This window comes from Berghia stephanieae, chromosome 1 (assembly GCF_034508935.2).
Source record: "Berghia stephanieae isolate SIO BIC M18660-M18661 chromosome 1, UCSD_Bste_1.3, whole genome shotgun sequence".
In the NCBI taxonomy this organism is placed as follows: Eukaryota; Metazoa; Mollusca; class Gastropoda; order Nudibranchia; family Aeolidiidae; genus Berghia; species Berghia stephanieae.
This window is the reverse complement of record NC_088360.1, coordinates 51,594,009-51,606,813: the sequence shown is the minus strand read 5'-3', so window position 1 is coordinate 51,606,813 and position 12,805 is coordinate 51,594,009. Positions and strand designations below refer to the sequence as shown.

Genomic DNA, 12,805 nt, shown 5'->3' with positions numbered 1-12,805 from the left:
GTATAGAAAAACAAAACAAATAGTGCTTATAGGAAAAAATAGAATGGAAAAGAAGCAGAGGAAGAATGCCATACACTACAATGAAAAGCCTTAAATGAAAAACAATAAATTTTCTTTTTATGTTCCAGAAATGCTGACAAGAAAGCTGCGATAGGATATGTTTATGAAGACAGTACTCCTGTAGAGAAAAAGGAGCCAAATGAGGATAGTGAAGAGGAAAGTGACGAAGATTTAGACATGGCTGATCTAGGTATTTCTAACTTTCTTCTTTATGTTGATTAATTTTTCTTTTTACGAGGGTGAGTCAAAAAGTAATGGCTGCTAATCACTTTAAAACAAGTTGAATCAATACCATGCATCCTACCTCAAATTAAAGCTTGGCATTAGCCTAGTAGAATGCTACTCTCAACATAATCTCCACCTCTCTCAATAGCCACAGTCCACATATTTGTAATTTCATGTATCCCATCCTCGTAAAACTGAGTTGACTGAACTTTCAGACAATTTTTCACTACTGTCTTGACTTCTTCACCATCTTCAAAGTGATGTCCCCTCATTGCCTCCTTCAGTGGACCAAAAAGATGGAAGCCTGAAAGTGTCATGTCTGATGATTACGGAGAATGAGACAGAATTGTCCATTGATTACCTCCCTTTTCCTGACACTTGTGTGTGGGAGGACATTTTCATGAAGAATCAGCACTCGTTCCATCTCCAAATCCAGTCTTAAGTCAACAAATTCTTGCTTTCAGTCGCTTTAATGTCTATTTGTACCTGCTATCTCATCATGAGACGTTCTATTAGATCTGATCAATGCTTCTGTCTTTATTTGATTCTCTGAGTTGACCCTGCTTGGATGGCAACCATATCACAAGATTTGTCAGTTCAATTGAGCCAAATATGACGTCACATGAAAAAGAAATATGAACTCAGTAGGACATTTGTCCCATTACTTTTTGACTCACCCTCGTATGTTTGTAAATTATATTTATCTTTCTTTTTTCCCTCCATAATGTACCTTTCACTTGCATAATATGCATACTTGAAGCTTTCGACTAGAAATATTCTATGAAGAAAAGAGAGTCTTCTGTTCTTTAAAACTTGCATGTATGCAAAAATTTCGTTCAATGTGGCTTTTTTTTTATTTTTACGATGACTACTATGTTACTAGTGTTCATCTTGTGTGAGTGTGTCTATGTCAATATTGTATTGTTATAAATGTGTAACCAAATGACAAATCGCCACTTTTTTGGGGACAATAAAGATATATGTTTATTATTATTATTATTATTATTATTATTATTATTATTATTATTATTATTATTATTATTATTATTATTATTATTATTATTATTATTATTATTATTATTATTATTATTATTATTTATGTTAAATTACTCAATTTCTCATGTTGTTCTCTTACTTTGCTACAAACAATTAACTTGATTCCCAATGTCAGTTCATGTTGTTTTTTTTAAAGAAGTCCTTCAGAGCCATTAAGCCCATGGAGCTGGAGTTTGTCCTGATTTCAATAGCATGAAACGGACAAAAGCAATTGCTTGCTCTCCTTTGGATAGGATACTAGTCTATTACAAAGTACTTTTCACCAGGTCTAACAGGCCCAGCTACCCAATCACTACTGGGTGGATGGAAAAAAATCTCGACTGCACCTGGAATCGATCACGAGATGGTGCCTTTTCTTGTGAAGCGAGTGCTCTATCAATTATTGGGACCTTCATTAATGAATCAGGCCTGTAAATCTTCCGTCTATTGTCGGATTTCCGACAGTACGATTTTGCTCTATAAGTGTTTAAAAAAATAAAAAAAGATAATAGTAAAAATAAAATTCGTAACGTCTAAGAACAGGACCAATAAAAAAGAAAATAAAAGACTTTTATTTCGTTCCTCGAAAAAAATTAGATTTTATTCCGTTTCAAATGCCGACTTAAAAAAACAAAACAAAAAACAACTTTTTATTTGTCGCATCAAAGACAAAACAAAACAGAAGCTATCATATTATCATGCCACCTACACACTCCGCTAGCCGTGGATGTAATCACTGCCTGGCTACTGTGCCACAGCCAACGAGAGAGAGGTCGTGAAGTTTCGTGCGAGTCGTCTTCACACACACACACACACACCTAGTCAGTAAATAACGCACACACAGAAGTGTGTCGAATCGGACCGGAAGGTTTCTCTCTATTTTGCTACCGACACACATGCATGTCTCCGGTTCTCATATTGTTTTCTCTATATTTTATTGGTTCCGTCCCCATGTGAGACGGGAAAAAAATAATGCGAAATATTAATTTTTCTTCGAAATATATATTCTTCTTCGAAAGCTCTCGCACTGCTGCTTCTTCTTCTTCTTCTTCTTCTTCTTCTTCTTCTTCTTCTTCTTCTTCTTCTTCTTCTTCTTCTTCTTCTTCTTCTTCTTCTTCTTCTTCTTCTTCTTCTTCTTCTTCTTCTTCTTCTTCTATAAGAATTAATCCAAATAAACGAAAGAATCAGCTTACAAATTTAACACAAACAGGAGCGAAGATACGCAGCTTTCCGTGTCTAGCACGAGATACACATCCTTCAAAAGGGTAGGAATTGTTCTCTTCCTTTCATTTTACAACTAACTCAGACCTGGGCCCTCAAATAATTGGGATTTTTTTTTTTGGTACCATAAAAAAGGACCTCGTCATAAATAAGTAGGGGAAAGTGACATGATTTGACTAGTCAATTGACATGTCATATCTGTGTTGTGTCCATATTTTTGTCCTGTTGTGTCTATTTTCGCGTGTTCAAAAAGTTCCGACAATTTTTTCACCAACCATTTACAGGCCTGATGAATGTAAATCTGGTTTAATTGAATTTGTTTTTATTCGTGAAGTGAAAATTACCAAACTCTTCTCTCTCTTCCAGCTCTCCATCACCCTTTGTTTATAAAAGTGTGCTTGCCTGTGACATTGTTTGGGTAGAATTTCTAAAAAATGTGTCATCAAGGAAAAAAAACAACTGACTCACTGTATATTAACTTGATGTTTAAATAGCGGTTTTATTAAATTATTTTATGCAAAAATGTATTTATTTGATTAGTTTGATCAGTATTTAATGACAAAATTCTATAGCATTATGACTTAATTTGTACCTTTCCAGATGTAACAATAGATGTAGATTCTTTGACACCCGACATGTGCAAGGAGGTCAATGCTGTTGCTGGTCAATATGGCATGGTAGATGATGACTTTGTCAGGTGAGCTCTCACAGGACACCCCTCCCCCCGCCCCCATTTGATTGTTTGAAATGTTGAAATGCATCAATTCCACAGGTTGGTATGGTGCTCAATGAGCTTCACATTACCAGACTTTTTAACCCTCTCCTTCCTTACAAGCCTTAGGAAAATCGTCACATTCATTGTTATTGAGATTTTTTTTGTACATGCCGAATTTGAAGAGCACTCTTTGGTGTATTTATAAGAACTTCATACTGTTTTGTAAAGCTCTTTTTGTTGCACAAAATTATGTATAGCATGTACTCATTGCTTTCGAATTTTATTTTTAAAACATATTTTTTGGTTGAATTAGCGTAACAATTCAGAAAAATGCTCAGTAAGGAGAGATCGATTTCGATTGATTAAACCCCTTTGGGCCTTGAGGCACATAGGGCATCCACTAGATATCTCCATTTTTTTTTTGCAGTCAGCTGCTTTTGTGGTGGCTTTATTCCAGGGCAAACTGCTTCCTTTAATTCTTTTTAAATCATCTTTCACCAGGTTTCTTTGGGTCTCCCCCGCTTTCTCTTCTCATCTGCTGTCCAGTACAGGGCTGTCTTAGAGAGTGACCTTTTTTCCATTCTGGCCACATGACCCAGCAAACGCCATCTTCTTTTTATTTGGCTTTCAATGTTATTGCAGTCGGCTTTCTTTAATTGATCCACTGTTTTTATTTTTGTAGGCCAAAATATGTTGAAAATTCTTTTTAGACACTTGTTTTGAAAGGCATTTTCTGCTTCAGTTTCTAAATTTTCTGTATAATATTTTGTCTTTCCTTGTGGATTTTTTAATTTATTTATCCTTCAATGAGTATTCACTGGATAGCCATTCTTTCAGCTGAGGGGATTTAACGTTCAAGAGATTTAGTTTAATTGATTTTCTTTGGTTAATGAGCTCCCATGACCTTGCTTTTATCCAATTCTGTGTATTGGATTCATTGTGTCCTAAGTGTTCGGTGTTGGTTTCCTTCATGAAATCTTGGATTGTCATGCTTGTAATATCTTGTATTGCACTGAATTTGTTTTTTACTGAGATATTGAACTGGTTTTTGATATCTGGGACTTTAAATTTAACTATGTTAAAATGTTTCTTCTGTTCTGCAATTTTTATTTTCCTCAATTTTATAGAGATTTTGGCTGTGACGAGATGATGATCACTTCCAATGTCTGCCAATTGCCTGACTTATACATCATTTAAGCTACTCTTCCATTTTCTGTTGATCGTTATGTGCTCTATCTGATTTTTTGTTTTTCCATCTGGTGATTTCCAGGCCATTTTATGAATGTTTTCATGTGGGAAGAAAGTTCCTCCAATAATGAGGTTGTGGTCTTGACAAAATTCTTTTAGTCTACTTCCATTGTCATTCATTACCCCTATGCCTTCCTTTCCAACTGATTTGATTTCTTTTTCAACTTTTTTGCGGACTCTTACGTTTGTCTCCAATGATCATGAGCATATCGTGACTTGGTATATTTTCAACAGCCATTCTTAAAATATCATAGAAATCTTCCTTTTCTTCATCTGCATCCTCTGTAGGCGTGTAACATGTGAGGTTTGAGAGTTTGGTGTATTGTGAGCTGACCAGTGTATAAAATTATTTCATTTATAGGTTTCTATTTACCTCCTACCATCATGAAGCCAGTATTCTGGTCCGCTTCTCTGCTGCCGCCGGTAGTGGATTTATGTCTGGTTTCTGTTTCTGTAACAGCTTGTTTTTATGAGGTGGGTTGTTAACCCCACCCTCAACCCCCATCCCTGGAGGGTCGGTGGATTACTCTTCTTCTGATCTTTCCCTTTTTCTGTCCTATTGGAGGTCTGATATTCAAAATGCGCAAGCCCTCCCACCACGACAAGGTGGTAATCCAATGGGAGGTTGTTAAGGAGAGAGTTAAGGCTTAAAAGAGAGAAAAAGAAAGAAAAAACTTTCTTTTTTTCCTTTCGGTAAGGGGAGAGTTAAGGCTTAAAAGTAACAGAGAAGGAAAAAGAATTATTTTTTGATTTTAAGATATTCTGAAATCTCATCAATTATTTTTCGACTTCAATAAGTTTTAGGACTATAGTTGGTGGTGCTGGATAATTAGTCTTGAGTCAAGGTTAGAGGACAGCATTTTCATTTTTGCTTTTGACTGGGCTTTGACCACTTTTCAATTGCAGTATCTTTTTCCTCATAATAAATGAAAGTATGCAAAATCTCAAAAGGGCTTCTTAGATTTTTCAATCCATTGAGTTCAACTTTTGATCTCTTTTCAAAATTGTAAAAGATTTTCTTATGAGTTCAACCTGAATGAACATAATCCAGCTGCTTCTAATGAAAATGGCATCAAATGGAGAGCAGAATGCTCATGGGAATTCATAAAATTGATTTATCTCAGAAGTTAGATTTAGACGTGACTTATTTCCCAGGGCTACCACCGTTCTGATATCAGGACTATCTTTTACTGTCTAATATTCATTCACTTCATACAAATTGACTTATATATTCATTAAATTGGTCACTAAACTCCTGAGTTTTCATATAGTGCAATATCCACTAAAAGTGCTTTACCAACTATTGGGACCTCCATTAATGCTTTTCCTGTATAAGTGCAGAAATTTCAAAATCTTTCAAAATGACCAAAGCCAAGATAATGAACAGAGCAGACAAAAGAATTGAGACATATCACTATTATATTTTTTTGTTTGTAGTTGATGAAATTATTTAGTGAAGGAAATGTATGTCATGAAATCTGATGAAAATAGTGGAGTTTTATATATATGAATTATTTGAAAGTTAACAAAGAATTCAAGATTGACATAAAACAGTTTATAATTATAACAGAACAAATGAATATGAAATAATGAAAATGAAATAGTCAAAAGAATGAAAAATTTATTTTACTGACTATAAATTACTTACATATTAGAGAGGGAAAGCCATCAAAGATCTGAAAGACATCTTGTTAAAAGAATTCAGATAAACAAAAATGATTGTATGACGACAGTGGATTGTAATAGAAGAAAATATGTCCCATATAGATATAAGACATCCCCTCTAACTTTCAGTTGTTCATGTTGTTTTTTAAACTTGTTACCAGATTGCTGCGCAAGGATAAGGAAGAGCTGGAGGCATTAAAGGAAGCCAGGCAATTGGAAGAAGCTAAAGCTCAGTTTTCTGTAAGAAGTTTTCATCTTGGAAGGGATTTGAAAGTTTAGCACACTGTTCTCTATTATGTTAGGCATAGCGGTTCACTATCCCGATAAAGTTCCAATTTGGCAATCGGGGGGGGGGGGGGGGGGGGGGGGAATTGGATTCTTTATATGTATTGAAATGACCCTTGTATGTCCCAGGATTATGCTTTTTTGACTAGCAAATTAAACCAAAGAACAAACATCTCTAAATCTAGGTTTTATTATATATGTGTCCAAGCAAAAAGGTGTTTTGGGTCATGACAGTATTGTGCGTTAGGGTATCCCATTTTTATGTTTTTGAAAAGCTGGCGTCTATGCTTTAAGGCACGAGGGTTCTATTATATTCCTTGGGTTAGCAATATGTCAAGATGGTTAAATCTTCAATTATTATCTGAAATAAAGAAATCAATTTGTTGAGAAGGTGGAGACATCTGGATACAGGATAATTGTTTATTCATTATAACTTACCTTGTTGTTGACAACTAAAATGGGTTATTAGCACTGGCATATTATTAGGCTTTAGGGGTGAGGATTTGTCTTTCAGCATTAGAATTTTAGATAGCTACTTATTTTTTATGAGTTAACAAACTTAGTGATTTGAATCCATGACTAACAATTTTTTTTTATATATAGGGAAGAAAATCAAGAAGGGAAAGAAGAGCAATCAACGAAAAGAGACAAAATCCCCAAAGATTCTGCCGACCAAGGTATGAATTTAAGATCAGAAATTACAAATGTTTAGCAATTTGATTGTCTCATCACCAACTGTTATTTCTTTAACTCATAGTTGTAACAGTCTTAATAACGGTTTGTTACAAATTTTTATCTCTCATTGCATTGCTTTCAATTTTTAAATGCGTTAAAGTACTTTGCTTTAAATATGCATGTTAAGATTGAAAAATGGGGGGGGGGGGGGGGGGGGGGGGGGGGAACAAATAAGCAACCTGAGCCATTATCCTTTGCATTTAACATCTGTCATTGAACTTTTTAAAATTTAAGTGTTTTTTGATAATGCGTAGGGAAAATAATCTGATGCTAAAATAAGTTAAATAGTTTAGCATTAAATATCTGATATTCTGAGCTCTTCATAATTTTACAATTTAATGAAAATAAAATAATTGTTGTCATATAATTATTTTCGAAATTCACACGTTTTAAAATGTCATTTCAGTTATGCTGCAAGAGACAGTCCAAAATACGAACCCTACAAGAGGTGGGTAAAAATAACTTAATTTATTTTAAAGTTGATCAAGCTTGTATATCATTTTAATAGGAAAATATATTTATATTTCTTTATTGATATCATACAGACCAGAGAAATATTATTATAAGTTGATGGTTTATATGTTCCAGTCATAAAATACCAATCTTTTGTTGTTTATCAGACCAGGGTCATCGTCCCGTTCAAGGTCAAGATCTAGATCAAGGTCATCTGAAAGGGCAGAGGTGAAATTCATCACCAGCTTTGGTGGCAATGACAGCGATGATGAAACTGGAGGAGGGATTGTTCAAGGCCCATCTCTTCCAACATCAACTACTCCAAATGCTCTTTTCAGCCAAAAGAAAATGTCTGAATCCTCTAAGTGTGAGACTCCATGGTCGGTGTTTCGATTATTTTTGTTTGTTTGCCTCAACTGTCTCATAGAAAAAAGGTTTCACTTAAAAAATAAAAAATTATATTGAAAATAAAAATGAGGTAATGAAATGATCTGAAAAAGCCACAGCAAACTGCAGTTGATGTTTCCATCTTGAGATAAAGCACTTCTGAATGTTAAAGTTCCTTGATGTCAAATATTAAACATATAGAACTTTATCAAACTTTATCATTAGTTGGAACCAGGAGAGTGTTTCAAAAGGTTTCTGAGTTACTTCAGACTTAGGAAACTATGAAACAAAATAGACCCAAGGATAAAACCAAAGAAAAAAATGGTTTCATTAAAAGTGTGTTGACAATTGAACATTTCTCAGCTAGAATGGAATTTTTATTTAGTGTTGTTGAATTCGATAGTTGATTTGGATGAGGTAAGAATTATGATTTGTGAAACAAGAACAATACGGATAGGATCATCAACAATTTGGTTTTAGTTTCCAATGGTTTGTTTTATTATTTTGAAGTTTGTTATTCGCATCATTTATAATCTTTTAAAATTCTGAATACAATCAGTTGATTGTTGATTTCATAATAGAAAAATAGTAATTTTATAGTTTACGAGAGAAAAAACAAACTGATGAAGTCGAGTTTACACTCTAATTAAGATAAAGACAAACAAAACTCTATAATGTCCACTTTATTTTTCTTGTTCAATTAAATTGATGCTTAAATCCAATTACTTCAATGTTTTAATAAACTTTTTTGAGCTTCATGAATCAACATTTGCATAGTGGTAAAAAGATAGGGTTTAATTTCGGAACATCATATATTAAATAGAAAGTGATATGTCCTTAACATTTTATTTTTGTCTTGGATATTGACATGCCATAAATCATGGTTTAACAGACTTTCTTTCACCTACTGCACAGTAGAATCTGATTTGTTAGTAGTTTTCATACCTGCCAACCCTTCCGCTTTTGGCGGAATCATTCCTATTTTCACTGTTCCTTTTTGTACTATTCCGCTATTGTCTCTAAAATTCCGATTTACAAAAATGATGATAATGGTAAGAATAAAAAAAGAGCAAAGTGGAAAGGGAGGGGGGGGGGGGGTTGTAAAAGAGGTGAAATTCCTATTTTTTGTCTCAAATTCCTATTTTCAGGCGTCCTGATTCCACTTTTGGAATGTGAAGGTTGGCAGGTCTGAGTTTTACATCAAAGTTGGAGAACATTAACATTCCCCTACTAGACATTGATAGCGATTTTAAAAATGTTTGTTAGAAATAAGAACAAGTTTAAATGCTTCTAGTTTTGCAGTTATCAGTAGCTCATCTTTTACAATAAGTTTTAAGTTTTGATTGTGCTATTTTGAGAAATCTTTTTGAATTGATCAGGTTATCAGGATCATCCCCGAAAAGGGAATCCAAGCATGAGAGCTCCAGACGAAGACAAAGCAGTAGATCTTCTACAAGCCGCTCACGGTCAAGGACCAGGTCAAGATCAAGGTCATCTCTTAGGCATAGAGTTCGATGGTCACGTGGAAGGTCGAATAGCAGAAGGCGTTCCTCAAGCTCATCATCAAGATCAAGGTCTAGAAGCATGTCCAGATCAGAGTCTGCCAAGAGGGATTCAAAACGTTCTAGGTTTGTCATACTCTTGGATAACTTATTAAGTTGGCCAAAGTTTCAAGTCTTTCATGAAATGGATCACTCGTGTGACATTTGAACTCCCTGCTCAAATCCAGAATTTGGAAAATGGTGAAAATTATTTTTGAAGTGGAAATAGTCAAAATTATGGAATTTGAGTTTTTGGCAGTTTCAGAAACTACAATAATTTTTTTTTTTAGTATAAAAACATTTCTATTTAACACAAATGTTGAGCATAGATGGGGGGCCCCAATAACTCAGTTGGTAGAGCACTCGCTTCATATGCAATTATAATCTATTTTTATGTCAGACTTTCTGGGTGGGTTCCTGACCTCCCATAGTCGGCAGGGAAGCACTTACTGTGTCTTATATCCCCTTTATCTGTTTTCCAACATGCTTTATGTCTTTGTCTTAGAAAGAGATTACTTGGTTTTGTCCTAGTCCCAGCCGAATACCCTGGCTGGGAGGAAAACAGTCAAATGTATAGTCAGTTTTTGGAGATGATATTTTTTTGTCTTGGAAATCATCTCTCTTTTATGCATTGTATTATGTTTTATTTATATATTATATATGATTTGTAAACATTTGAGTGTATTCCTTTTAGTGGGGACCTGTGCTTGTGTCTGGATGAGACTTTTAGGTGATCTCAAACTAAGTACTTTGACATTGTGCCCTTGGAATATACAGCTGTTTCCTATTTGAACCAATTCCTCTTTTTCTTACCTTTTTCTTGGGTGCTTTAATTATAATTCTATAACTTTTTCTAACCCAATTTCTTCCTTTATACTGAAGCTGATATAACCTTAATGTGTTACAAGTGCAGTAAAACCCTTAAAAACATAAAACATATATTCAGACTTTAAGAACTGTAAGGCCCATTTAGTGGGACTTTATCCAGGTCTCTGTAGAATTTAAACCCTTTAGAAAAGAAGCTAGACTATTACAATTACAATGCACTTTCTATTAATTTCCATCCAATGTTTTTTTGTTACGAAATACATATCTTTCTCCATGTTAATATTTTTTTTTCTTGTCCTCCTTTGTAAACAGGTCGAATAGTGTTGATAAGCTACCAGTGAAACGCTATAGGAGGGAGAGTTTGTCATCAAGTTCAGGCTTGAGTGGCCTTGAATCAGATGATGACAATGACAAACTATCACTTTCATCTTCATCCAAAAACAAAGCTGGGGAAGATAAAAAGTAAGTCAAGTTGTTACTTTTCAAATATCCATATTTTTATTTTCAATAACTATTGAATAGGTAATCTTTTTAAATGTTCTGATAATTTTATTTTTTTCCTAAGTTAAATAAAAAAAAGAAGAAATTAGTTAATTTGTTGATTAATTCGATATGGTAAAAATGTTCATTTGAGAAAATATATTTACTGTTTAACTCTCTAATTTGTTTGATTTTCAATCATGGTGAACTCAAGAGAAATAAGTATTTAATGCTTTAAAATGTTCTAATGTATCATCAAGGGTCGATGATCTGGTGAAAATGATTTGAAAAACAATAATTAATGTATTTGCGACTGCTTACAGACATTTTTTGTTTTCTTGTTTTGACATGGTTCCCTGCTCTTTCCATCTCATCTCTGCCAGGCCAAGAATATTTATTTGGAGCCGTTTCATTTCTTTTAGAATGTTGTTTAGTTTTCCTTTTTGGGCACAGGTCCTGACATTCCATGTCCCAATTTTGGTTTTGTCACATTTGTTAACTTTTTGGACTTATTCATGCAGTTAACTCGGCAAAGTTACAAGAATGGTTTGCCATTGCCTATTCTTGTCGCCCTCTGCAGTTGGCCAGCTTGACCTGTTACCGTTCGACACCACGAGGAGGTTGCAGTAGGGCTTGATGATGATTTATCTTTGCAGACTTGGCATCATCCATTTGTCGAACAAGAAAACAACACGACATATAAGATCATATGGAGTGGTGGAACCTCTTTCCAAAAAGGAGTAGGGATGATCTTAGACCAAAAATCAACCAAATTTTACAAAGGGCACGTAGCAATCTCAGACAGAGTTTTGCTGGTTAAGCTAAGAGGACCTGTAGTTGACACCAATATTATTCAAGTTTATGCACCAACAGAAGAGGCGACAGATGCAGATATGACAGAGTTTTACCATTCACTAGACAAAGCAAAACGAATGTGTAAATCACAAGAAGTCCTTATGGTAATGGGGGACCTAAATGCTAAGATTGGCAGAGGCAGAGATGGTGACATAATCGGACCACATGGACTCGGAGACAGAAATGAACGAGGAAACATCTGGGCAGATTGGTGTAGAACAAATAAATTAATGATTTCAAACACCTGGTTTCAACAACACCCAAGAAGAACCTGGACATGGCAATCACCAGGGGACAGAGCAAGGAACCAGATAGACTTTATAGCAGTATCATCAAGATTCAGAAATGGCATATTAAATTGCAAAACCTATCCAGGCGCCGATGTAGACAGTGACCATGTCCCAGTTGTTTGTACAGTAAGGATAAAGTTTAAAGCTATTCAGAGAACAGCTGGTAGAATAAAGAGGGATTACAGGTTATGCAAAGACAATGGCATACAAACAAAAATGAGAGAAGAATTTGAAAATGCACTCATGATACAAAGCCAAAGTGAACCTGATAACGAAAAATGTGAAAAACAATTTGATATATTCCAAAAGTGTGTCAAAGCAACTGCAGAAAAGCATTTACCAATAGCTCAAATAAACAGCAAAAAGGAATGGATGACAAATGAAATTCTAAACCTATTTGAAGAAAGACGAAAATGCAACAGAGGGTCTGCAGAATACCAAACATTGAACAACCACATTAAATCCAAATGCATCGAGGCACACGAGAACTATCTGGACTGGAAATGCTGCGAAATCGAAAGAGAATACAAACCCAACCCCCAACAAGCTCACCAAAGAATAAAAGAACTATCAGGGAAAAGGAAAAGCAAAGCAGCAGGAAGTTGTATCCAAAACAAACAAGGGGAACTGCTATTTGAAGAACAACATATAGAAAGCCGATGGGTAGAATACATAGGCGAACTGTACAATGATCCAAATAGAAATGAACCACCACTAAAATTCAAAGAACCATTAAGCGGACCAAACATCACCAAAAGTGAAATTGAACATGCCATGGAACG

The 12,805-nt window shown here is 34.7% G+C and overlaps 1 protein-coding gene across 3 annotated transcripts in view; it reads left to right on the top strand.

Annotated features, from left to right (window-relative positions):
- The window catches only part of LOC144977121 (uncharacterized), a 44,731-nt gene that overhangs the window by 17,639 nt on the left and 14,287 nt on the right, over window positions 1-12,805 (top strand). For all 3 annotated transcript variants that reach the window (XM_078921971.1, XM_078921961.1, XM_078921952.1), the window contains exons 7-14: window positions 129-250; window positions 3,142-3,238; window positions 6,331-6,409; window positions 7,058-7,131; window positions 7,596-7,637; window positions 7,810-8,022; window positions 9,409-9,657; window positions 10,711-10,860. In XM_078921971.1, the coding sequence (XP_078778097.1) occupies window positions 129-250; window positions 3,142-3,238; window positions 6,331-6,409; window positions 7,058-7,131; window positions 7,596-7,637; window positions 7,810-8,022; window positions 9,409-9,657; window positions 10,711-10,860 (1,026 nt within the window). The remainder of the gene's footprint in view (window positions 1-128; window positions 251-3,141; window positions 3,239-6,330; window positions 6,410-7,057; window positions 7,132-7,595; window positions 7,638-7,809; window positions 8,023-9,408; window positions 9,658-10,710; window positions 10,861-12,805) is intronic.